The 23,899-nt window shown below is 51.0% G+C and overlaps 3 protein-coding genes, 1 long non-coding RNA gene and 3 other non-coding genes across 10 annotated transcripts; 4 read left to right on the forward strand and 3 right to left on the reverse strand.

Annotated features, from left to right (window-relative positions):
* Positions 1 to 101: 101 nt before the first annotated feature.
* Positions 102 to 175, forward strand: TRNAI-AAU. Its single transcript has one exon. It is a non-coding gene; the product is annotated as a tRNA-Ile (tRNA).
* A 699-nt stretch (positions 176 to 874) lies between these two features.
* On the reverse strand, positions 875 to 2,691 carry BORCS6 (BLOC-1 related complex subunit 6). Its single transcript, XM_044249039.1, has one exon. The coding sequence runs from the start codon at positions 2,638 to 2,640 to the stop codon at positions 1,570 to 1,572; it is 1,071 nt and encodes a 356-aa protein (XP_044104974.1). The 5' UTR covers positions 2,641 to 2,691; the 3' UTR covers positions 875 to 1,569.
* A 72-nt stretch (positions 2,692 to 2,763) lies between these two features.
* Positions 2,764 to 5,842, forward strand: LOC122906736. 2 transcript variants are annotated; one of them, XR_006384603.1, is made up of 3 exons: positions 2,904 to 3,314; positions 3,446 to 3,592; positions 5,242 to 5,842. It is a non-coding gene; the product is annotated as an uncharacterized LOC122906736 (long non-coding RNA). The 2 variants fall into 2 exon arrangements; XR_006384602.1 differs by lacking the exon at positions 5,242 to 5,842 and having other exon boundaries at positions 2,764 to 3,314; positions 3,446 to 3,744.
* Positions 5,843 to 10,245: 4,403 nt separating this feature from the next.
* AURKB (aurora kinase B) lies at positions 10,246 to 15,613 on the reverse strand. Of its 3 annotated transcripts, none has more exons than XM_044249042.1 (9): positions 15,546 to 15,613; positions 15,154 to 15,225; positions 13,135 to 13,237; positions 12,964 to 13,018; positions 12,530 to 12,721; positions 12,079 to 12,217; positions 11,818 to 11,966; positions 10,690 to 10,864; positions 10,246 to 10,557 (listed from the first exon to the last, which is right to left on the reverse strand). In XM_044249042.1, exons 2-9 carry the CDS (start codon positions 15,199 to 15,201, stop codon positions 10,384 to 10,386), a joined length of 1,035 nt encoding a protein of 344 aa, XP_044104977.1. In that variant the 5' UTR covers positions 15,202 to 15,225; positions 15,546 to 15,613; the 3' UTR covers positions 10,246 to 10,383. The 3 variants fall into 3 exon arrangements, with proteins under 3 accessions (XP_044104977.1, XP_044104976.1, XP_044104978.1); XM_044249041.1 differs by having other exon boundaries at positions 15,154 to 15,247; positions 15,546 to 15,612; XM_044249043.1 differs by lacking the exons at positions 15,154 to 15,225; positions 15,546 to 15,613 and adding an exon at positions 14,890 to 14,989.
* Positions 15,614 to 16,315: 702 nt separating this feature from the next.
* On the forward strand, positions 16,316 to 16,786 carry LOC122907780 (60S ribosomal protein L36a). The gene has a single exon (XM_044250606.1). It carries the CDS (start codon positions 16,347 to 16,349, stop codon positions 16,665 to 16,667), a length of 321 nt encoding a protein of 106 aa, XP_044106541.1. The 5' UTR covers positions 16,316 to 16,346; the 3' UTR covers positions 16,668 to 16,786.
* A 6,180-nt stretch (positions 16,787 to 22,966) lies between these two features.
* TRNAW-CCA lies at positions 22,967 to 23,038 on the reverse strand. Its single transcript has one exon. It is a non-coding gene; the product is annotated as a tRNA-Trp (tRNA).
* Positions 23,039 to 23,591: 553 nt separating this feature from the next.
* Positions 23,592 to 23,663, forward strand: TRNAG-UCC. Its single transcript has one exon. It is a non-coding gene; the product is annotated as a tRNA-Gly (tRNA).
* Positions 23,664 to 23,899: the final 236 nt, after the last annotated feature.

The following is a 23,899-nucleotide window of genomic DNA, read 5'->3' on the forward strand; positions in this document are numbered from 1 at the left end:
TTCATGTCTCTCAGGATGGTTCTGCCCATTTCTTTTTTGGAGGACAGAACACATAATATTATAAATTTATATACCTCCAGACTCCATCACCACCACCGGCTGGCCGGTTAGCTCAGTTGGTTAGAGCGTGGTGCTAATAACGCCAAGGTCGCGGGTTCGATCCCCGTACGGGCCAGAAGCAGTATTTTTTTGTTTTGTTTTAAACTTTGAGACGCTGCAATTTCTTGTTATTTGGGAGGGTTTGTGAAGCAACATTTCCAATTCTAGAACTTTTCACACCCAAAATAGAAACATGTTGAAACTCAGCTCAGGATGGTACTGACTTGAGGGGGAGGAGGAAGGTTTAATAAAACTGTGGAGTTCCTTCTGTGATCTCTATAACGCTCTCGGCCACAATGTGGGGCTCCTGGAACGTAACTTGGCGGCCACAATGTGGGGCTCCTGGAACGTAACTTGGAGAGGTTGGAGTGAATACGACACTGAAAGGCGGAGTGTGGGGAGTGTCTGGAATGGAGGTAACAAGCGTTCGCAGTCTTCCTCCTGAGTCAGGATGTCCAAATCACCCAGCCCCTGCCAGGCCCCTTCAAGATCTAAGACAGCCCCTTCCCTTTCGGTACCAGAACACGCTGCTTATTTTACTGGATCCCTGAGCCCGAATATGCGTGTCTCACGTGCCCCATCTCCCGCGGTCGCCCCCTACCCCCACCCCCATCGCAGTGCTGCCTAAGAGTAGGAACCATATACCCTTGCCCATGGAGCCTGGGACTCTCGCCCTGCACCCAGCATCCGCCAAGAGAGCTCCACGAAAACCACCGACCCTCCTTCCCGCTCCTTCAGCTCACCAATCCCTGGAATCCCACACAGACACACCTCAGCCTTAGCAGCAGCACTTTAATTCCACAAAAACTCAGAAAGCCAAAACTGACTAGAACACTCCACAACAGGTGGGCTTCAAAACCAGCAACAATTCCGCCTGAACCCTGAGAGCAGCGAGACCCCTCCCACCTCACCCCCTCTACCATGCAATGCATTCCTTCTAGTTCCACCCCGGTTCTGGCTGCGGAAGGGGGATGGTAGGGGGCCAGAGGGCAGAAGCAGGTGGGCATCCTTGTCTGCATGGCATGTGGCCAAGGACCACTCAAGCTCCCACAGCCCCTGGCACCTGAGATGTGGCCACTGGAGTCAGGGTGGCCACAGTGGGGGCTGAGGCCTCCTCTGTTCTCCGTTCTTGACCACATATAACAGTCCTGTCTCCCAAGCTGAGACCTAAAGCCCTGGGTTCCCAGAGATGGTGCTCTGGCTGGAGAAGAGAGTCGAGAACAAAGTCGCTCCAGATGGCCAACTTAAAAAGAAGCAGAGCATCATCTCCTCCCACCAGGAGAGGCTTTAGAACTTCCCCCACATACACCTGAATAAGGCCCAGCGAGTGGTCGCAGGCCTGCTAAATGCGTCTGGAAGAGCCTCCAATACATAGACCTCCCCTCAGCGGGCAGTTCCCACCAGGGCTCCTTGAAGAGTCCTTAGGATCCTGCTGGGCCCTGGCTTGGCCAGCCTCTCCTGCCCTGCCGGTCACTTGCACAGGGCCTCCAACACCTCCAGGGTGCGTCGGATATCCCGCACTTGGCGCGCCAGCCCCTGCACTGGCTGCAGAGCCCGCTCCAGCTCTTCACAGCGCGCCAGCAGGGTGTACATGCCCTTGATGCTCATGTCCACCGCTTCGCCCAGGGAGTCCACGGCGTCGCGGTAGGTCTGGATGCAGCCCACGCTCAGCGCCGTCAGCTCCTGCACCGCGCCACCCAGCCCGCGCAGCAGACGGTCCACCCTGCCGCCTAGCTCCCGACTCAGCCGCTCCAGATCCCGCAGCACGTCGGGGTCGATCGGGGGGATGGCCGGAGTGGGCGCGGGCGCTGCACAGGGCCGCGCCGGGGCGGGGGGCGGGGGTTGAGGGGCGGCGCTCAGACGAATCTTGAGTTGCAGGTTGTTGGCCACGAAGTGGGTGAGGTCGCCATGGCGGCTCACGGTGCCCTCGAGCTCCAGGGGGCTGGAGATGGTGGCGCGGCGCCCGCCGCCCGCGCCAGGCTCGGCACCCCCCGCGGACCCCGCGCCGCCGCACGCCCCGCTCAGACCGTCCAGGCTGCGGCTGTCCTGAAGACGGCTGGAGAACGAGCGCCCAGCCCTGCCGGCCGCCGCCTCCTCCTCCTCGTCGTCTTCCTCCCGCGGCTCAGCCTCCATCCCGCGGCCTCCCGGGCTCCCTCGACGGCAGCCCCCCTTCGACGCAGGCTCTTCCTCCCGCGGCTCAGGGTCCTCCTGGTGCCTGGAGGAGCCGTGCGGCTCGGGCTCGGGACCCGGCGCCCCCCGGCGGCTCCCCGGCGCGGACGGCGTCCCTCCGCGGCCCGGCTCGCCGTCCCGAGCCTCCCGCTCGGCCCGGTGAACGGAGCCGAGGCTCGAAGTCTTCGGGGACGCCGCGGGGTGGCGGCTCGAGCCCCCAACGATCTCGGCCTCTTCCTGCCCGCACCCCGGGAGGCCCGAGGGCGGCGCGGAGGGCGCTCGGCCCGGCCCGCCGCCGAAGATCGCGGCTTGCTGCTCCCCCAGAACCAGAAGGTCCGCTTCGGGCCCAGGCCGCCCCCGGGTCGACTCCATGCCGCAGTTGGGGGTAGGGAGCCGAGGAACTGACTCGCCCCGGCTCGGGCGGCGTCGGCTGCGCCTTTAAGGGGCGTTGGTAGAGGCGCGCGATTGGCAGCCGGCTGACAATGGTCAGGACAGGAAGAACACTCTGATTGGTCGCGGTGACCAGGAAGTCCCGGAAGAAGAGCTGTTACTGAGCAGCCGAACCCACGTGAGAGCCGGCGGGGCGGGGCGGAGGCGGTGACAGCTGCCCTCGTCGCTCCACCCCTTCAGGAGGAGGCGGGGCAAGTCTTAAAGATCAAGGTCCTGAAATACCCGAGTCCTCCCGGGCCGGGCACAGACTGGTCCCACCCACGGTTGTAAAGCCCACGTTTGTTGCTTGGCAAACACACCCAGTGGGCCCCGCAGATGCGGCTCCTAGAGAGTTTGTGGGGACGCCTGGACCGTGGAGACTGAGCCGCACTTCCTCCGTGCGAAGGGATGCGGCCGGAATCCGCAGCAGAGCACGAGCGGCGAGGTTCACCGCCCTCGGCCCGCCGACCCGCAGCACTGCCCGGAGCGGCTCGGGATGGACACCCGAGCAGGCTGGAGGGCTTTCCTCTGCCTCCGCTGCTCTGTCCTCTGCCTCCGGCGCCCTCCACGTTGGGGCATCTCTCCGCTCCGAGGGTGCGGTGTGATTTTGCCACGAGGTATATGCCGTTCGGATCCCGTCTCTTCCCCCGCCTCCCTTTGCTGGTCTGGCTGCAGCCACACTGCTGGCCCCTCGCTGTCTCTGTCTCCGGGATTTACAGTTGCTCTTTTTTTTTTTTTTTTTTTTAAGGCCGAGTCTACCAAGGAAGATTTCAGCTTCAGTTCCTAATTCAAATACCACCGTTTCAGCGAGGCCTCCCGTGACAACCAGTTTAAAATCGAAGCCACTTTTCCCAGCAACTCCCGATTTCCCTTCCCTTCCTTAAGCTCTGTGAGGGTAAGGGTTGTTTTTTTGTTTGTTTGTTTGTCTTCTGGGTTTTTTGTTTTTTTGTTCTTGTCTGTTTTGACCCCTGTCCGCAGTGCTTAGGGTCCCCAGCATATGGTAGGCACTCCCTAATGTGTATTAAGTAAATGACCACAATCCGTTGATTTCCTCTTTGTGACTGGAGCATATTCAAAATGTGTTTCTGTCTGGTGCACCCAGAGTCCTGACTACTAAACCATGAGGCCAATGGACTCCTCTAAGCTTCTCCCCCATCTCTGGGACTGACAAGCCCCACGGCCGCCACCTTTCTTCCCTTTACCCCTCAGCAGCCAGACGCTCTTCCTTCAGCAAGGGATAGAAAACACAAGTTGAACCAACAATTTAAAATGAGGGGACTGCATCGTGTCATATGATAATAGTCTCTAGACAAGAGTGTACTCAGAGAAGCTTGGGTCCAGTGCCCTAGGGCTGTCACAAAGGACCTGGTTTCTGTCTGTGGGGGGGTCACTATATCCCAAGTGCACTTCCTCATGGTGGCAAAATGGCTGCTGTTTGTCATTCTCTGGGGGTTGCATTAGTCTCCTTGTGATGAAGTTCTAGAACCTAGGTGAGGTTCGGTGGGCTGAGGTCTGGAGCCGATGACCAAGAAAGAATTCTTGAGACATCTTTGGTGCAAAATGGTGGTTTATTAAAGCACGGGGACAGGACCCGTGGGCAGGCAGAGATGCGGCCGCGCCGAGCCTGTGACGAGTGTCTGGTTATATACACAGGAGTTGGGTAGGTGAGGACAAAGGGGTGTTCAGAAGAGCTATTGGGGCAAAGAATACTATCAGGATATTGAAGGCCTGGCTACTATCAAGTCAAGGCCACTTCCCTTCTAATGAGGCATTAACATAAAGACAATTGGGAGTTTCCTGGTGGAATGTTACATTCCTGCTATCAAGCGTCCTAGTGAGTGAGATTTAGGTTTAGAAGAAATTTAACTTTATTTACTTTTCTTTTTACCTCCGCCTCCTTTGGTTTCTTATGGAGGGGAGGGTGGCATTAGGGCTTGAGGAACTGGGTTATGTGTCCTTGGAAACTTCTTTGTTTGTAAATCTCAAGGACATTTGCAAACAAAGGGAGACTCCTGCCTTACAGGACTGTGATCTCTGCAATATAACCATTTGTTCTTCTTTCAGGGCAGTCAGGGGTGCCTGAGGAATGTCACACATATTATTAAGGGGAGTGGGTGGAGAGGGGGTGCAAGGTGCCAGCCCCTGCTCCCTCCTCAGCCAGCCTCCTGCTCCCTCATCACTTGGGCTGCTATAACAAAACACCATAAACACAAGAGACATTTATGTCTCAACACTTCTGAAGTCTGGGATGCCCAGGATGACTGTTGATTTGGTTCCTGGTGAGACTCCTTTTCCTGTCTCCTCCATATGTCCTCACACCGTGCATACAAAGCAAGTGCTCACCCTCCTCTTAGAAGGGACTAATCCTACCATAAGGACTTCAGCCTCACAACCTCACGGAAACCTGATTACCTCCAAAGGCCCCACTTCCAAATACCTCACAATGGGGGCTAATGTGTCAACATTTGACTTTTGGAGGCTCAAGAACCTTCAGTCCATAAGGGTGTCTCTCATCATCCTTTTTTTTTTTTTTTTAATCTCCAGAGATCTGACTTTGTGTTTAAAGACACTCCCACCTTATCAGGCACAGCCCACTTCCCACTCTGCAAGCTGAACTACCAAGCAGCCCCTCTTCCAGCTTCCCTGACCCATGGCTCTCGCCCTACCCTGGTTCGCTTCTGAAGTGGAATTTTCCCTCCCTGGGCGGCCTGGTCCTTCTTGAGATTCCTGGTGCTCCTCCAGAGTCCATGAGTCACCCTGGATGCTCATAATAACGTCCACTTATGCTTAAATGAGCCCAAATTATTCTGTTTCATGCAACCAGGACCCCTGAATGACATGTTCCCTCGTCTTCCAGAAGGAGGAAAGGAATAGCTTCCATTAGACCTCATAGAAGAACAAAGACCTATCTTTCCCCAAAGCCCCAGTTAATTTCCCTTTACATCTTACTGGCCTAAACTGGTTCACATGCACAATTTAGTCACATTGGGTAATACCATGTCTGCTTGACTTAGGACTGAGTATCAGGGACACCTGGGGGGCATAGTCAGTTAAGCATCTTCAGGTCATGATCTCAAGGTCCTGCCATCGCCCCACATCCGTAGGGGCATGTGGGGAGTCTGCATCTCCCTCTGCCTGTGCCCTTGCCCCTCCTCCTGCTCATGCTTGCTCTCTCTCTCTCAAATAAATAAAGTGTTTTTAAAAAGGACTGTGTATCCAGAAGCTGTCACTGGCAAGATGACAAGAATCAACTTATTTTTTTTTTTTAAAGATTTTATTTATTTATTTGACAGAGAGAGATCACAAGTAGGCAGAGAGGCAGGCAGAGAGAGAGAGGAGGAAGCAGGCTCCCTGCTGAGCAGAGAGCCCGATGCGGGACTCGATCCCAGGACCCTGAGATCATGACCTGAGCTGAAGGCAGCGGCTTAACCCACTGAGCCACCCAGGCACCCCAAGAATCAACTTATTAGGTTAAAACAATTATGGTCCTCCTGGAGCTAGGGGTGGGTCAGTTCCCTCTAGACCCCGGTAGCTGCAACACAGTAGGGGAGGGGCAGGGGGCTTGTCCTGTGTTAGAGGTCAGCCAAGTATGGCCGGTGCGCCAGATCCAGCTCCCTCCCCCCCCCCTTTTTTTTTAAAGATTTTATTTATTTATTTGACAGACAGAGATCACAAGTAGGCAGAGAGGCAGGCAGAGAGAGAGGGGAGGAAGCAGGCTCCCCGCTGAGCAGAGAGCCCGATGTGGGACTTGATCCCAGAACCCCGAGATCATGACCTGAGCCGAAGGCAGCGGCTTAACCCACTGAGCCACCCAGGCGCCCTCCCTTCCCCTTTTTTAGGGCTTGTGAGCTGAGAATGGTTTTTATAGGTTTAAATGGTTGAAAAAGAAATGAAGAAAGGATATGAAATTTCATATAATTATACAAAATTCAGATTTCAGGATCCATAAGTTTTACTGGAACACAGTTTATGTTCATGCATCTAAACTGTCTCTGGTTGTTTTTGGCAGAAACTTCATGATTTACCCCCCAGATAGTTTGCTATGTCTTGCACTCTGGGCTGCTGGAAGTGGGAGCCCACCCCAGGAAGGGCTTCTTACTTCCGTTTGCCTATCCCTGTCAGTGGCCACAGGCCACTGGGGTTCTCTGGTGCATGATTCGTGTTTCCATGCATATGCACGCTCTGTTCATGAGACTTTGGAATACTCTTTTTAGAACTTTAGAAGCAGATTTGGGTCAAGGAGACTTGTATTACCCAATAGCAGAGAAATAGAGATGACTTTTGCTGCAATCAGGGACAAATATCTTTTTACATTTAATTATTTAGACACATGGTTTTATTTTATTTTTTAATTTATATTATTTATTTATTTATTTATTTTTTGAGAGAGAGAGAGTGCGAGCAGGGAGCTAGGGAGGAGGCGTAGAGGGAGAGAGAGAACCTCAAACAGTCATGCCCAGCACAGAACCTATCTTGGGCCTCCATCTCCCAAACCTGAGATCATGATCTGAGCTGAAATCAGGAGGTAGTCGCCAGTCCAACCGAGTCAGCCAGGTGTGCCTAGACAAATGTGTTTTGAAAAGCCCATGTTTTCCCCCCGCTACTCCCTGAACACACATATTTTTTTGTTGCAAACTACCCAATGCCTGTATATGGAAATTTGATATATGAAGAAAAGGGTGGCATTTGGGATCTATTTATATAAATGGTGCAAGTATAAGAGACCAGCGATTTGGACCAAAACAAAAATTAAAAAAAAAAAAAAAACACAAAAAAACACAATGACTTCATCCCTTACATTAAAAAAAATTTTTGATCACATTTAAAATTTTTTTTTTTTTTTTTTTTTTTTTTAAGAAAAAGAGTGAGAGTAGGAGCAGAGGGAGAGACTCCCACTGAGCATCAGGGAGCCTGATGAGGGATTCAATCCCAAGACCCCAGCATCAAGACCTGAGCCAAAGGCAGACACTTAACCGGCTGAGCCACCCAGGTGCCAGAGAGTAGACTTTTTAATGCTATTTATACCATGCACATTACTGCATTTGAGAACAGACAATTTTTTTAAAAGATTTTATTTATTTATTTGACAGACAGAGATCACAAGTAGGCAGAGAGGCAGGCAGAGAGAGAGAGAGAGAGAGGAGGAAGCAGGCTCCCCCAGAACAGAAAGCCCGATGTGGGGGGCTTGATCCCAGGACCCTGGGATGCTAACACTAGCCGAAGGCAGAGGCCTTAACCCATTGAGCCACCCAGGCGTCCCAAGAACAGACTATGTTAGAAGCAAGATAGGATTATTTCCATCTTCAAGGACTCATAAAGATTAAGCCACTTGGCCAAGGTCACATGGCTAACGAACTGTGGAGAAAAGACTCGAACTCAGGGGTGCCAGCCAGAAGCTAAAGCTTGATCCTCTGCAGGCCGCAAAGAGGGGAGCAGACCCCCTCTCACATCTTGCCAATGCCCACAGCACCCACAGAAATGTGGCTAGGCTTTCGGGAGGATGTGGGGTGGAATGTAGGGTTTCTGTGGGATATGGAATAATGACATACCATCACATTATTTAATTAAGGGGGTGGCTCTTGCTACGTGGAATTTTCATGAGCAAGGAGATAATGCCTCTCAGAAACGTCTCCTGAAAGGCCAAGCACAGGTTACTGACCAAAGGTCATAACGCAGAACCCCTGGTTTTTCCCATGACTGAAAGGAGGTTGCAGGTGCCATTCTAGACAGGGAAGAGCAAGTGCAAAGGCCCAGAGGTGATTCTTTAGTGTATGAGGGTTGAAAAGCGGGAGAGGATCTTGCCACAGAATGAGTTCGGAGTGGAGGATGGGCCAGGAATAGAAGCAGGGAGAACACTTAGGAGGCTGGTGGCCTGAATCAGTGTGAGAGCCAGCAGTGGAGTTTGTGAGTAAGGGGGGGGTGGGGCGGGGACCCCATGGATTTCATTGGCTGAAGGAAGGAGGGGGTTGGCAGAGAAGAAAAGGGAGAGAAAACCAGGGTTTAAAAAAAAAAAAAAGGTGCTCCTGGGTGGCTCAGTGGTATAAAGCGTCTGCCTTCTGCTCAGGTCATGATCCCAGGGTCCTGAGATTGAGCCCTGCATCGGGCTCTCTGGTCAGCGGGGAGCCTGCTTCCACCTCTCTCTCTCTCTGCCTACTTGTGATTTCTGTCTGTCAAATAAATAATAAATAAAAACCTAAAAAAAAAAAAAAATTCTTACAACATCATTCATTTTACTCCATGGTAAGAGTCTTTTTACCCCATCTGGAGAAGAGTCTGCAGATATAATTAAGGATCTTGAGACAAGATTGTCCCAGATTATCTGGGTGGGTCCTAAGTCAAATGACTAAGTCACAGAGGAAGCAGAGAGAGAAAAGGAGAATAGCATGAAGCCGAAGCAGAGATGGGAGTAAGGCAGCCTCACACCCAGAAATGCCAGGAGCCTCCCAAAGCTGGAAGGGAGGATTTCCCATCCCCACCCCCACAACGCTCCCAGAGCCACCGATGGGGGTGGGGCACTGTGGCCCATCTGATTTTGGACCAGTCAATTTTGTTTTAAATCACCTGGGTATTTTGTTATTTGTTATTATCGGTAATTTGTTACGGCAGCTCTAGGAACAGCGGTGGCACATCAGTAACTAAGATCAAATAAAAATCAGAACATTTATTAAAAAAAAAATAACAAGGGGCGCCTGGGTGGATCAGTGGGTTAAAGCCTCTGCCTTCAGCTCAGGTCATGATCCCGGAGTCCTGGGATGGAGCCCCACATCGGGCTCTCTGCTCCGCGGGAAGCCTGCTTCCTCCTCTCTCTGCCTGCCTCTTTACCTACTTGTGATCTCTGTCAAATACATAAATAAAATCTTTAGAAAAATAAAAGCTTTAAAAAAAACCTGCATGAACTCTAAAAAAGAAAATATATTCCCATACCTTAGATTGATTCAATGAGCAAATAACCAATAGATGAAGAGAAAGCCTTTGAAGAAAATTGACATCTAGTGAGGGCACCTAAAAACCAAACCCTTTTTTAATCTGGTAAGGAACCCTTTTTCTCTGGACTACACAGGAATGGTAAAAACTGCAAATCTTGTTCCAGTTCTGGGATCCATATGCCCATAAAATAAATGTGTGTGCCGCCCGAAAGTTATCGATAGGACCATCCTAGCACAGCGTTAAGGAATACAGACTTTAAAACCGGGCTCTCCCCACTTACTAGCTGTGTGACTTTCAGTGGGCTCCGCAACCTCTCTGTGTCCTGGGCCCGACCCTCAGCAGAGCAGTAATACAGAGATAGCTTCTGGGGGAAGGCCCTGTTCAGTTGCTCCTAGGCTGGCAGAGGTGGAACCAGAAGGAAAGACTAGAGGCACAGCTGAGGGGAGCAGAGACCCCAGAAGCCCTGGCAGGGGAAGAAACAAGGGGGGACGGGTGGGGGGAGCTGAAGGAGGATGGGTGTGGAAGGGGGTGTGGTGCAGGTTCAATTCTCACTATCCTCTCCCTCTAGGGGAACCCTCTACCCCCAGCAGTCTCCACCTGAATGTAAACCATCTAAACTCATCCGTACAAAAAGCTTCAGCCTTTATTAAATACACAGGGGGTAGAAGACAGGTAAAGGAACCAGCCAGGTGCCTCTCCTTCTGACTCCACGTATACAGGCACACAAACAGACACAACTGAATCAACGAGAGCAGCAAGTCAGGGGACAGCCTGGAGGGCGGAGGGAGGCAGCACCCTCCGGGAGTGGGCCCGGACCCAAGGGTGCGCGGAGACCTGGGCCAGGGGCAGCCGTTCGGAGGGGTTGTGCCTGAGCAGCTTGGAGATGAGGTCCTGGGCTCCCGAGGGCACGGAGGCGGGGAACTTCAGGTCCACCTGCGGAAGTCGAGGAAGGACAAGGGCCCCCTTAGTGTTACCCTCGACCACCCCCCCATTCCATCTGGAGAATTCCAGGGTGCCCAGCACCTGCCAGCCCCTGGCCTCTGCCCCCGGAGGCCGCCCTCCCACCTTGACGATGCGCCTATAGGTCTCATTGTGGGAAGCACTCTCGAAAGGCGGGTTTCCCACAAGCAGCTCGTAGCAGAGGACCCCGATGCACCAGAGATCCACCTTCTCGTTGTGCGTACGGCCCTCGATCATTTCCGGGGGCAGGTAGTCCAACGTCCCGCACATCGTCTTCCTCCTGGGTGGGATGGGGGGTGGCGGGGGGAGGGCAGCGATCCCAGGTGAAAAACCACCTCTCTTTTCCCGGCTGCACCCCAGGCAGCCGAGTAACCGCAGGATGCTCCACGGGCTGTGTCAACCGGGCTCTGACAGGGCCCTTTGGGGCAGGGGTAGGGTAAAGACAGAACCCACAGTCCCAGGGTGGAATCCCACACAGCCCCAGGACTTCCGCCAGGAAGGACAGATCTTAAAATAATCAGATCTAACGCTCAGGGGCGCTGGGTGGCTCAGTCGGCTAAGAGTCTGCCTTCGGCTCGGGTCATGATCCCAGGGTGTTGGGATCAGATCCTGCGACTGGCTCCCTGCTCCCCAGGGGGCCTGCTTCTCCCTCTTCTCTCTCTGCCTCTCATGAATGAATGTATAAAATCTTAAAAAAAAAAAATAAAATAAGTGCAACGCTCATCTTAGAATTACTGGGAATGGGAAAACTAGGGCTGTCTCAAAAGCCCACGGGGCAGGTCTGGCTGAAATGGATCAGGCTGGGTGCCCGCCTTTGGCACAGGTCATGATCCCGGGGTAATCGAGCCCCGTACTGGGCTCCCTGCTCAGTGGGGAGTCTGTGTCACCCGCTGCCTCTGACCCTCCCACCCGCTTGTGCTCTCTTGCTCACTCTCAAATAAATAAATAAAATATTAAAAAAAAAAAAAGAAAGAAAGAAAGAAATGGACCAGGCTAAATGTCCATCTATAATACTATAATGAAGCCTTACAAGCGAGGTGGGATTATTCTCAGTGACGCGGTGAGTGGGTCCCAGGAAATCTGGGCAACAGAATAGGGGGTCTCCTATCTTTGTCAAGAGATTGCTGTGTCTATAGGCACATGAGGACAAACCCGCACATCTCCGGGGACCAAGAAGATCAGGAGTGGTGCTATCCTGAGCGTGCCTGTCATTCACGCCCAAACCTACCATACCTCAGGGAGGGGGCGTGCACGGACCAGCCGAAGTCCGCGATCTTCAGCTCTCCCTGGAGCCCCAGGAGCAGGTTCTCCGGCTTTATGTCTCTGTGAATCACCTTCTTCCCATGGCAGTACATCAGCGCATCGGCCAGCTCCTCCATGATCTGGGAGCACCAACAACAGGAGGTCAGACAAGCCTGGGCCTCCAGCACCAAGCAGCACAGACCCCCGCCTCGGGTCCCCTGCTGGTGCCCCCCAGCGCCCACACGCCCGGACCGTGGCTGTGCGCTGCTCATCGAAGGTGCGGCTCTTCTGCAGTTCCTTGTAGAGTTCCCCACGGGGGGCGTACTCCAGAATCAAGTAGATCCTTCGCCTGTCGTAGAAATAGTTGTAGAGACGCAGGATGTTGGGATGCCTGGAGGAGATAGGGCAGGACTCAGGTTGCATCCTGGCCTAAGGGACTGGGAAAGATGACAGTGCCAGGTGGGGTAAAGTGGGGTCACATTTGGACCAGGCCAAGGATTGGGGGGCTGGCAGTGATGACAGGGGGTGATCCTGGATTCACCAGGGCTCTGGCCAGGGCTGGGAGCTCTGTGGGGTCCTTGACCAGGGCTGGGAGCTCCATGGGCCAAGAAACCACTATGGGGCAATCTGGACGGGGCAGCGGGTAAAAGGGAGCCGGGGGAGGAGCAGAGGGGTTGAGGTCAGCGGAGGGCAGGGCTCATACTGCAGATGGGCCTGGATTTCGATCTCCCTGCGCAGCTGGTGCTCCACACCCTCCTTTTCTATCTGAGACTTGAAGAGGACCTTGAGAGCCACGATGAAATGGCTTTTCTTCTCTCGAGCCAAGTACACATTTCCAAACTTGCCTTTGCCCAGAGGACGCCCGATCTCAAAGTCGTCGATGGTGAAGGAGCGCCTGATGAGAGGTGGGGGGAAGGCAGGCTAGCGCCAGCTGGTGGGTCACTCGAAGGGGCCGCGTGCCCCCCCCCCCGGCCCTGCAGGCCCGCAGCCCTGCCACTCCTCTCCCAAGGGAAGTGAGAACGGATCATGCTTTCTTGCCTACATCCCTGCTCCTGCCCTGAGTGGCCACCTCCCTGCTGTCCTCCGTGTTTGCTCTCCCCCATGCTCTAACTGCCATCACAAGGCTTGGGTACTCACGTTGGGAAGTTGGGGTTCCCACTGCTGTTCTCCACCACCTTCTGGCCAGGGGCAGCTAATGAAGAGGAATTGAGGGGAATTAAGACATTTTCCTCCTTGACATTTTCCTCCTGGCACCCTCCCCATAGACCCTAGTCTGCTCAGCCAAGTCCCCTCCCACGTCCGCATTACCTGTGGGCTGGGTGTTGGAGCGGCTCATGAGGACAAGTGCAGACGGCGTAGCAGGGTCCTTCCGGAGGGCTCGCTGGGGCAGGGTGTTCAGGCCAGCCTGAGTCTGAGAAGGAGCAGTGGGAACCTCTAAGGGATCCTTTGTCCCGGAGAGCGGGTTGGAATGTGCTAGAAGCAGCATTTCAGTACTCACTGTCGGCCCACCCAGCCGGCCAGCCAGCCAGCCACCCCCTATTCCAGGAGCAACACTGAGACCATGGATTTTTACTTAGCCCAAGACCCCACTCTTTGCTCCGTATAAAAATGGGTTCTTCAGGGTGCCTGGGTGGCTCAGTGGGTTAAGCCGCTGCCTTCGGCTCAGGTCATGATCTCAGGGTCCTAGGATAGAGTCCCACATCGGGCTCTCTGCTCAGACGGGGGCCTGCTTCCCTTCCTCTCTATCTGCCTACTTGTGATTTCTGTCAAATAAATAAATAAAATCTTTAAAAAAAAAATGGGTTCTTCATAAGCGACCTAGTTTGGTCCAAGATAAGGAGCAGAGGACTCACCCAAACATTGAACATTTCACCTCCTTGGCCCTGGCCACACCACATTTTCATGCATGAAACCCTCTAACCTCTACGGTACCATCTGCAAACCCACATTCATTCCCCCTGACCTACCTCACCCCTCTGGAGAGTAGAGGGTCAGGTTAAAAAAAAAAAACAAGGGGCGCCTCGGTGGCTCAGTTGTTAAGCCTGCCCTTGGCTCAGGTAATGATCCATGAGTCTTGGGATTGAGCCCCACCACCCCCATCGGACTTCCTGCTCAGGGGGAGGCCTGCTTCTCCCTCTCTCGTGCTCTCTGTCAAATAAAATCTTCAACAACAACAACAACCCCCCCCAATTCTAGCAGAAACATTCTCACAGCCCCCTAAAATTCAGTCTAGAGGCACCTGGTTGGCTCAATTAGTAGAACATGCAACTCTTGATCTCAGGGCTGTGAGTTTGAGCCCTGTGTTGAGTGTAGAGATTACTTAAAAATAAAATCTTCAAAGATCTTTTTTTTAATTAGAAAAAAATAAAACTCAGTATATTAAGGTTTAGATAAGGCCCTGGAGATCTTGAAGGTTGCAACAAATTCCAGTGTTCACCCCTTTGCAACAACCGGCTTTGGAGACACCGAGCGCTACTCTGATGGCCCTGCACTATTTCTCTCTTGCAGCGTTTCAGAGTAATATACACAACCTTTTGAAGTTGTGTCGAAGAAGTGACCGTGGTTTCTCTTTCAGACTCTGTTCTTGCCAGCCTCGTTAAGTGCTGCATGAGGGCTGGAGCTGGTGGACAAGGGGACAGCTGGACCCTTCAAGATACCCAAGCCCCACGAAAGGGAGCAAAGCCTATGAGAGCTCCCTCCTTCTTAGCCTAGAGAAGAAAGCCTCATGCCCTAAAAACCCATGCCCAAGCAGTGATATCAGTACAGAATTTATAAGTAAGCAAGTGGGACAAATAAGAGTCCAGAAACACATCCACAGAGGTAGCCATTTTATGTAATAAAGGTGGCATTTCAAATCAGAAAGCAGACTGTCCAGTAAAAGGTCTTAGGACAACTGGAAAACAAATCTATTTAGATTCTGATCTCATACGAGTGGCTAAAACAGATTCCAAATTATTAACTTAACATATCCTGAATCTTTTAAACTTATAAAAAACCCGTTCAGAGTCTCTCTCTACTTCCTGTCTAGCCTACTGGGGGTCATGGCCCCCAGGGCAAACCCACCTGCTCAGTCCCAGATACCAGGTGTGTAGGCAACAAGTAGGTTCAACCCTGCAGAGCTCCTCCTAGGCTGATCAGATTCAAGCTAGGGGCACCCGACTGGGTGTAGTTGCAAATGCCCAGACCGGGTTCCGCCAGCAAAGTCTTGGGACCCACTCCTTGGAGCAAAGCGGGGAGGACTCGGAGGGTCGTCCTCCGCACGACCTCAAGTCCCCAGGCAGGAACTCTCCCTGCGGGCGGGGGGAGGGGAGGTGGGCAAGTCCTTACCGTTTGCCGGCCGTAGGGCCAGGGGTAGGCGTTCTCCTTCTGGGCCATCCTTGGAAGGAAGGGGGAGGAGAGCTGGGCAGACGAGGGAGACGGGCTGTCAGAAGCAGGAAGGAAAGAGGGAGCGAGGGAGGGAGGGGTCGGACCGATCGGGGCGGAAGCGCGGCTCGGGGGTTGGGGAAAGGGGGCTGCCCAAATCGCAGGCTCCTCCAGGCGCGCCGGGCGCTCGTCTCGCCGCCCCGCCCTGCTCCTGCGCACCCCCCTCTCAGGACAGTCCCTCTACCCTTGAGATTTCAGGAGCCCGGTGGGTGCGCGCGGGCCGCCCAACGGACCCCCGACCTGCCTGATCACCTGCCCTCTCCCAGCGCAAGACCCGCGAAAGGCCGCCAGCTCACCTGGCGCCCGTGGCACAGCCACCCCCGGGCTGTGGGCAAACGACTGAACCTGCCAGGCCGGGCCCCCTCTGAGGCCCTTTCAAATCTCCCGCCCTGGCCCCATTGGCTGAGCGCGCTGTCCGTGCGCGGTTCTCATTGGCTGGACTCCCCGTGACGTAGGCCGTGGGACCCAATGCGGGAGGCGGAATGCCAGACACCGCCCACCGGAGGTTCGGGGCGGAAAGCTGCGGCATCCCGGAGCCCGGAGTTCTCACGTCTTCTTCCTTCACTAATTGCAAATTTCCCTCCATCCGGAATGTCTCCTTCTGTGTGTAGGAACCAGGGTTTTGTTCTCGACCGGCGGGGAGCTCGTTGTGGCAGCACCGTTTGTTACACAAACCACTCGTTCCCCGCGGAATTTCAAGGCCGCCCTTTACCCTGAGCAAGCCCCAGATTCCACGCAATCTCCACCAAAATTCCAACGGCGATTTTCACAGAAACAGGGGGGGGAAAATACCGAATGCGTCTGGAACCGCCAAAGGACGCAAAGAGCCAGAGCGATCTTGAGAAAGAACAGAGCCACAGGTTTATGCTTTCTGGTTTTTCTGCGCTCGGACTGCATCACAAAGGTGCAGTCATTGAAACAGCCGGGATTGACTTTAAAACGGTCCCGTGGACCAGTGGGGCCGAGCCCAGAGCCCAGAGATAGATGCACACACGTGGTCAGTCAGCTTCTGGAAGTCGAGCCAAGAATACGTAATGGGAAAGGGTGGGAAGAAGGTGGTCCCTTGCTTTTTCTGTGTGGATTGCGCTCTCGCAAACATGGTGAACGTTCCTAAAACCCGCCGGACTTTCTGCAAGAAGTGTGGCAAGCACCAACCCCACAAAGTGACACAGTACAAGAAAGGAAAAGATTCTCTTTATGCCCAGGGAAAGCGGCGTTATGATAGGAAGCAGAGTGGCTATGGTGGGCAGACGAAGCCTATTTTCCGGAAAAAGGCTAAAACTACAAAGAAGATTGTGCTGAGGCTTGAATGTGTTGAGCCCAATTGCAGATCTAAGAGAATGCTGGCTATTAAGAGATGCAAACATTTTGAACTGGGAGGAGATAAGAAGAGAAAGGGCCAGGTGATCCAGTTCTAAGCTTCATATTTTTATATTATGAAGACAGTAAAATCTTGAGGTTATGTTCACTTCATTTGGTTGCAGTTGATCTTTTAAGATGGAAATAAAGTACTGGCATCAATAAAGAAAAAAAAAAAGAAGGTGGTCCCTTCAAAAGCAGTGCTAGGAAAATTGCACATCCACCTGCAAAAGAGGGAAACTGGGCCACTCTTACGCTACACACACGAATTAACTCAAAATGGGTTAAAGACTTGGACCTTAGACCTGAAACCATAAAACTCCTGGAAAAACACTCAGAATGTAGACTCCTTGACATAGGTCTTGGCAATTTTCTTTTCTTTCTTTCTTTCTTAATCTGACACCAAAAGCAAAAGCCAGACAAACAAGTGGGGCTACATCCAACTAAAAGCTTCTACACAGCCAAGAAAACTCAACAAAATGAAAAGGCAATCTAGTGAATGGGAGAAAATATTTGCAAATCATGTACCTGATAAGGGGTAATATCCAAAATAGCTAATGAACTCATAGGACTTAATGGCAAAAAAGCCCAATGTGATTTAAAAGTGGGGGGCGCCCCGGTGGCTCAGTGGGTTAAGCCTCTCCCTTCTGCTCAGGTCATGATTCCAGCATCCTAGGATCCCGCCTGTCATGGGGCTCTCTGCTAATCAGGGAGCCTGTCTCCCAACCCCCAGGCCACTTGCCTCTCTGCCTACATGTGATCTCTGTCTGTCAAATAAAAAATACAAAAATAAAATCTTTTAAAAAATGGGCTGAAGATTGGAATAGACATTTTTCCAGAGAAGACCTACAGATGACCAAGTACATGAAAGATGCTTACCATCTTTAATCATCAGGGAAATGCAAATCAAAGCCACAATGAGATTCAGCCTCACACCTGTTAGAATGGTTGTCATCAAAAAGACAAGAAAAACCAATTTTGGGGGGGAAAAGAAAGAAAGAAAAACCAAGTTTGGGTCAAGAAGTAGAGAGACGGGTGTCAGGTTTTCTCTCATTGAGGTTGATATTCATTGTGTGTTTCTCATAGATAGATTTTACGAAGTTGAGGAATGTTCCCTCTATCCCTATACTTTGAAACGTTTTAATCAGGAAAGGATGCCAAATCTTGTCAAATGCTTTTTCTGCATCAATTGAGAGGACCATGTGGTTTTTCTCTCTTCTCTTATTGATTTGTTCTATCACACTGATTGATTTGCGAATATTGAACCACCCCTGCATCCCATGGATATATCCCACCTGGTCATGGTGGATAATCTTTCTAATGTACTGTTGGATCGTATTAATTAGGATCTTGTTGAGAATCTTGGCATCCATACTCATCAGGGATATGGGTCTGAAACTCTCCTTTTCAGTGGGGTCTTTACTTGGTTTGGGGATCAGGGTAATGCTGGCTTCATAGAAAGAGTTTGGAAGTTTTCCTTCTGCTTCAATTTTTTGAAACAGCTTCAGGAAAATAGGTATTAATTCTTCTTTTAATGTTTGGTAGAATTCTCCAGGGAATCCGTCCAGTTCTGGGCTCTTGTTTTTGGGGAGGCTTTTGATCACTGCTTCAATCTCGTTACTAGATATCAGTCTATTTGGGTTGCCTATTTCTTCCTGATTCAGTTTTAGAGTATGATGCCTCCATCAGAAAGGATGAATACCTAACTTTTGTATCAACATGGATGGGACTGGAGGAGAGTATGCTGAGTGAAATAAGTCAAGCAGAGAGAGTCAATTATCATATGGTCTCACTTATTTGGGGAGCATAAGGAATAACACGGAGGACATGGGGAGATGGAGAGGAGAAGAGAGTTGGGGGAAATTGGAGGGGGAGACAAACCATGAGAGACTGTGGACTCTGAGAAACAAACTGAGGATTTCACGGGGGTGGGAGGTTGGGTGAGCCTGGTGGTGGGTACTGTGGAGGGCACGTACTGCATGGAGCACTGGGTGTGGTGCGTAAACAACGAATTCTGGAACACGGAAAAGAAATTTAAAAAAAAAAAAAAAGTAGAGAGAAGGTAGCCCTCGTGTACTGGTGGGAATGCAAACTGGTGTGGCCAGCATGGAAAACAGTAGGAGGGTCATCAAAAACTTAAAGACAAAAAACAAAACAAAACAAAACCAAAAAACCCAACAAAACAAAACAAAACAAACAAACAAAAAACCACCAAACCCAAAAAAAAAAACTTAAAGGCAGAACTACTATAGGACCCAGCAATTTCACTTCTGAGCAATTATCCAAAGGAAAGGAAAGCAAGATTCAAAAAGATATCTGCCCCTCCTCTGCTCATTTTCTCTCTCAAATATATATATAAAATCTTTAAAAACAGCACACTACTCCTGATATATTGTGATAGTAGATACTTGGATCTCCATATATCCGGCCTCTTTATTCTGTTCCATTGTCTGCATGGATTTTTGAGTCATTACTATTTTATTCTTTAAAGTCTTGCCCTCACATCTGTAGCAGGAATTTTCCACCAGCGGACCTTTCTATGCAGGTGTCCGCACGGTGACTGCATTGTTTGGACGGACCCTAACTCTTCTCCTTCTCGCCACACTCCCTTCCTCTCTGCTCTTTCCAAACACAGATGTCGTAATTGGGTTAATAAGTACATCTGGGGGCCTCCTATGGAACAAGTAGTGGGTATTTGTAAGTGTCACGTGTCCAGCACCCTTCCTCTTTCTTCAACACCTGAACTTGGCTTTAGGGAACCACCTGCCCCGCCCCCCACTTCTGGGTAGTCAGTTTCCATTGTAGTCCGTTTCTGTTTCTGCCAACTCCCAATCCCTAACTTGATGGAGACCTGTTGTAGTGGACAGTGTGGTTGTCTAGCTAGTGTCCATTCTCTGGCCATTCGCACTTCGAGAAGGCACCTAGAAGTTTCTTGTGCAGGTCTGGGATCGGATGCTGATTGATTGACATGAGTCAACATCTTTTACTCCCCGGTCTTGGTCATTGGTTCAGGGATCAGCTTGTGACCCAAGCAACCCAGTGAATGGGAACTTTATGATTCTTTTCCAGAGTGCTGGGCAGAAACTACTTTTCTCCACAAAGCCCACCTTGCTGCTGCTGGTGGTGCTCCAGAAGGGAGCAGCCTGAGAAGGAAGCTAGCTTTGTAGAAGCTCTGGGGAGAACCCAAGACCTTGATGGTGTCGTTCAGCCTCTCAATGCCCATTTTGCACTTTCCTTATAGGGACCTGTAGGTCTCTTCCCTAATGCATTGACTCAAGAGTTTCGTTATTCACCATCAAAAGCGTACTAACTGACACACACCCACAGACCTAGAGGGTTCTTAGCTATAGAGTGTGAGTGAAAGATGTGAAACCACTAAGAGCCAACCCCTTGATCTACAAAAACACCATTTTCATATGATTCAGCCAAATGTAAATCCAAGAAGTCCTTATGGGTTTCTCCTGCGCTGCGTAATGCTTTTGGCTGAAAGTTACAGAAAACATAGTCAGCAGTGGCACAAACAATAGGGATCTGTTTTTTCTTAGCAATAAGTCAGCAGGTAGGTGGTTGTTTTGTTGGAGATGTAGAATGGCCTTCCTGTGCTTCTCCTGACATGTCCCTTAGGACTGCCAGATGGCCGCCAACGGTCTTTGCCCCCTTTATCAGGATGAGCAGAAGTCTTTCCAGAAGGACCCAAGAGATTTCTCGCTGGCCAAAAATGCGTCCCATGACTACTGCCAAGGAGACTGGTAAAGTGTCTTAGGGTCAGCCACCTAACCCTGCTTCCCCAGGTCAGGGAGCCCATGACAACTACCTTGCCTTCATCAACATACTTGGCCTGGAGAGACCAGCTAATGAAAAGCTTTGTAAAAATTCCATTACCTGCCCAGTACTTTATTCCTCATGACCTAGCGAAGGGTGATTTTTCTGGAATCTGTCAGGGGACACAGTGCATGGGTAGGACGTACCCTGATAGATCCAATACTCTGTCCTTGCCCCCATAGTCCTTAAATTCCCACTTGCCCATTATGCCTGAATCTATTTGGCCTTTCAGGAATATTTGATGTGCCAGCATGCGATCGGGATTTGCATTATTCATAAACAAAACAAAACAAAAGCTATCTGTTTATCCGCTAGGCAACCATCAGCTGCCTGTTTAAGTTCATGAACAAAATCTCTGTTGTTAACCCCAGTGATTCTTGAGGTGCGAAGGGGGGAATTGCCACTGTTCTTGCTAGGGCTGAATTTTGCCAAGACTAGGAAAGGTTAGAATTGGATTCTGACACAAAGGTCAGGGCAGGATGGTTAGGATAGTATAATGTTTGGGAGGCACAGGTGTTAGTCCCTTTAATTTCTGATAATGGGATATCCCCCAAAGAAGTTTCAGGACAAGAATTCTCATCATCCTCCAGTGAGCCTGTTTCAGTACTGCCAGTAGAGTCAGGAGGGTCTGGAAGGGGCTGGTTGTGGGGGTGGGGTGGGGCAGGGAGCCTGGCCAATATTCCCCAGGATCGGGGTTGAGGTGGGGAGTGACTGCCAGCGGCTGGCTACGAGGTTTTCAGAGTGATGAGAATGTTCTGGAGTCAAATCATGGTGACTGGTGCACAACTGTGTGAGTACACTACAGACCCCTGCATTGTGCACATTAAAATGGTTAAAATGGTAAATTGTACCTTAAGTGTATCTTACCACGAAAAGTGATGAAATATTTCAAATATCAAGAATACTTTTTAAAAGCACTTGTGTAACTACTATCCAATTAATTAACTCTTAATAAACTTTGCCCTAGCCATCCATTTCATTATCAGTTAGGAAGGACGTTAGGTTTGAGGTTGGCGTAGAGGAGAATAACTACCATGACTTCCAGTGCTTTGACAAAACCTCAGATGCGAGGCCTTCTGGCCAAGCGTCTGCGATTTCACGTTGTTGGAGCCTTCGTTGTATCCCTGGGGGTTGCAGCTTTCTATAAGTTTGCTGTGGCCGAACCAAGAAAGAAGGCATATGCAGATTTCTACAGAAACTACGATTCCATGAAAGATCTTGAGGAGATGAGGAGGGCTGGTATCTTTCAGAGTGCAAAGTGATTTTGGAATGTAAAGAATTTCTTTGGGTTGAGTTCAATTGAAGTTTTCCACTGACCTGTGTTCCTGAACTATGAAGCACAATATTGGGTTATGGAATGTCTTGATAAATAAACAACTAACACATAAAAAAAACCAAAAAACAACAAAAAAAACACAACAACAACAAAAAAAACAACACAAAAAACTTTGCCCTATTTTTTTTCTTTTTTGGTGAAATAAAAGGCATACAGGTAAAGCTCCAGGGTAAAATTTTAAGAACTAAGTCTATGTATACAGTTTCTGGACTATTTTCTATTGTCTTCTTTTTAAAATTCCTCTTTGACGTAATCAGAGCTTCTAATTCTCTCCTCCACATCATTTAGCTTCCTTTGTCACACTATAATTAATCAATTAATTATTATTTTAAAAATACTTTATTTATTTGACAGAGTATCTCCTAACAGGTGCTCTGCTTAGGGTGGGCCGTGATGGGGAAGCTGGGCTGCGGGCTGTGCTCAACATATACCTTCCGAGTCACGTGGTCAGAGCTCCCGGGCAGCTGTCACCTCCCTAAGTCATCAACAATTCCCAATTGGGGCACGCACAGTTTGTGCAAGGGAGTGCGGATTGTCTGCCTCGGTCTGGGCACACGTGACCAGTGACGGCTCCGACAGAAAGGCGACAGCTCTTCTGCAGCCTAGGCCGGGTGCCCTCGAATAGAGGCACTGTTAGGAAAGGGATGTCCAGGAAGAAATCTCCCGCTCGGGTGGACAAGGCCTACGGAGTGGCCGGCCTATATTTGTTTGTTGCCCCCGCCCCGTACCCAATAGGCCGGAAGCAGCAAAAATGCACTTGGCTCCAGGCTTCTAGTGACATTTGAAGACGTCTGGAGAACATTTGCATTTAATTAATTGCTACGTATAATAATGATCAGTTCTTGCTACTCCCCTTCCAATAAAGAATCTTTACTGCCCCAGAGACATGTTCTGAGCAAGAACTCGGAGCCGTTAGTGAACGATTTGCCCTACGATTCCTAAAATATCCATGAGATTAAAGATGTCACTGTTGGTTGATTTGACTGAAACAATCAAGATGCAAAATAAATTCCTAAAATTGGGGGGGGTTACATTCCTAAATTTGTATATTAGGAGAAAATTCATATACTTTGGGGAAAGAAAAAAAAAGACACAGAGGCACTGAGGTGGTTTTTTTTTTTTCCCCCCTATTATAGGGACGAGGACTTTTATCCGAAAAGTATCAACGCAGAACCCGGTATCGAAAATGGCAAGCTTCAATGACCCCGACGTGATTTGAACACGCAACCTTCTGATCTGGAGTCAGACGCGCTACCGTTGCGCCACGAGGCCTTCCCAAGCCCCCGGCTAGCGGGACCTCGTGAACAGAGCGATCGTCAGCGACAAGGGGCGGAGCTAAGCCCTCCGGACCTCCCCTAAGTATCGGCTGAGTTGCTCTCGGAGCCGCACGTGGACGTCTGGGAACGACCCTCCCTCCGTAGGTGAAACTGGGCTTCGGCGCACTTGGCGCGAAGGTCAGCTCTTTAGCTCTGGGACACACGGAGCTCGCTCAGCACAGAAGCGACTGGTGTTCGGGACTTATTTTTAGGGAATGACGAAGCCATCGCGGTGTCGCTGCCGTCCCGGCTGCCGCCCCCTCCCCCCCATCCCTACAAAGCTTCGATGTATCTCCGGCTCTGCCAGTGACCCAGAAAGCCCCTTCACTCAGGTCACCTGAACTTCGCTTTCCCCTTTGTCAGCTGCGCGTGGTCAAACGCAGTCTCTCGAGGGGTGAGGGGGGTCACGTCATCCACGTCCACCCGCGGCTCTCCGGAACTTACGTTCCGCAGGCCACGCGGCCGCCCACGTATTGAAATGCAGCGTCAGGAACTGTTTTCTCCAGCGGGCGTTGGTGGTATAGTGGTGAGCATAGCTGCCTTCCAAGCAGTTGACCCGGGTTCGATTCCCGGCCAACGCAAAGCTCTCTATTTTCGTTTATTTTTAGATTTATTATTATTTTTTAAAATCTTTTCCCTTGTTCTGAGATCGCCCCTCTGCGGGGACCCCCGTTGGCGAAGCACAATCAGCACCGAGGTCTGCCGCCCAGCCGATCCCGCAAGCGCGCGACCGAGTCGCGGAGGGAGCGCGGCGACGGCTCGGTGCGGTCCGTCCGGACGTGCGCCTCGGTCCTCGCCCGCGGACGCATGTCGTCAG

This window comes from Neovison vison, chromosome 5 (genome assembly GCF_020171115.1).
Source record: "Neovison vison isolate M4711 chromosome 5, ASM_NN_V1, whole genome shotgun sequence".
Taxonomy (NCBI): domain Eukaryota; kingdom Metazoa; phylum Chordata; class Mammalia; order Carnivora; family Mustelidae; genus Neogale; species Neogale vison.

What these genes read in the sequence shown, in the direction of transcription:
- LOC122907780 (XM_044250606.1), top strand. Translation starts at nt 16,347, where the DNA reads ATGGTGAACGTTCCTAAAACCCGCCGGACTTTCTGCAAGAAGTGTGGC.
- BORCS6 (XM_044249039.1), bottom strand. Translation starts at nt 2,640, where the DNA reads ATGGAGTCGACCCGGGGGCGGCCTGGGCCCGAAGCGGACCTTCTGGTT.
- AURKB (XM_044249042.1), bottom strand. Translation starts at nt 15,201, where the DNA reads ATGGCCCAGAAGGAGAACGCCTACCCCTGGCCCTACGGCCGGCAAACG. An exon ending in ATGAGCAGCGCACAGCCACG is followed by an intron (nt 11,967 to 12,078) that starts GTCCGGGCGTGT and finishes TGGTGCTCCCAG; the next exon opens with ATCATGGAGGAGCTGGCCGA. An exon ending in CCTATAGGCGCATCGTCAAG is followed by an intron (nt 10,558 to 10,689) that starts GTGGGAGGGCGG and finishes CGACTTCCGCAG; the next exon opens with GTGGACCTGAAGTTCCCCGC.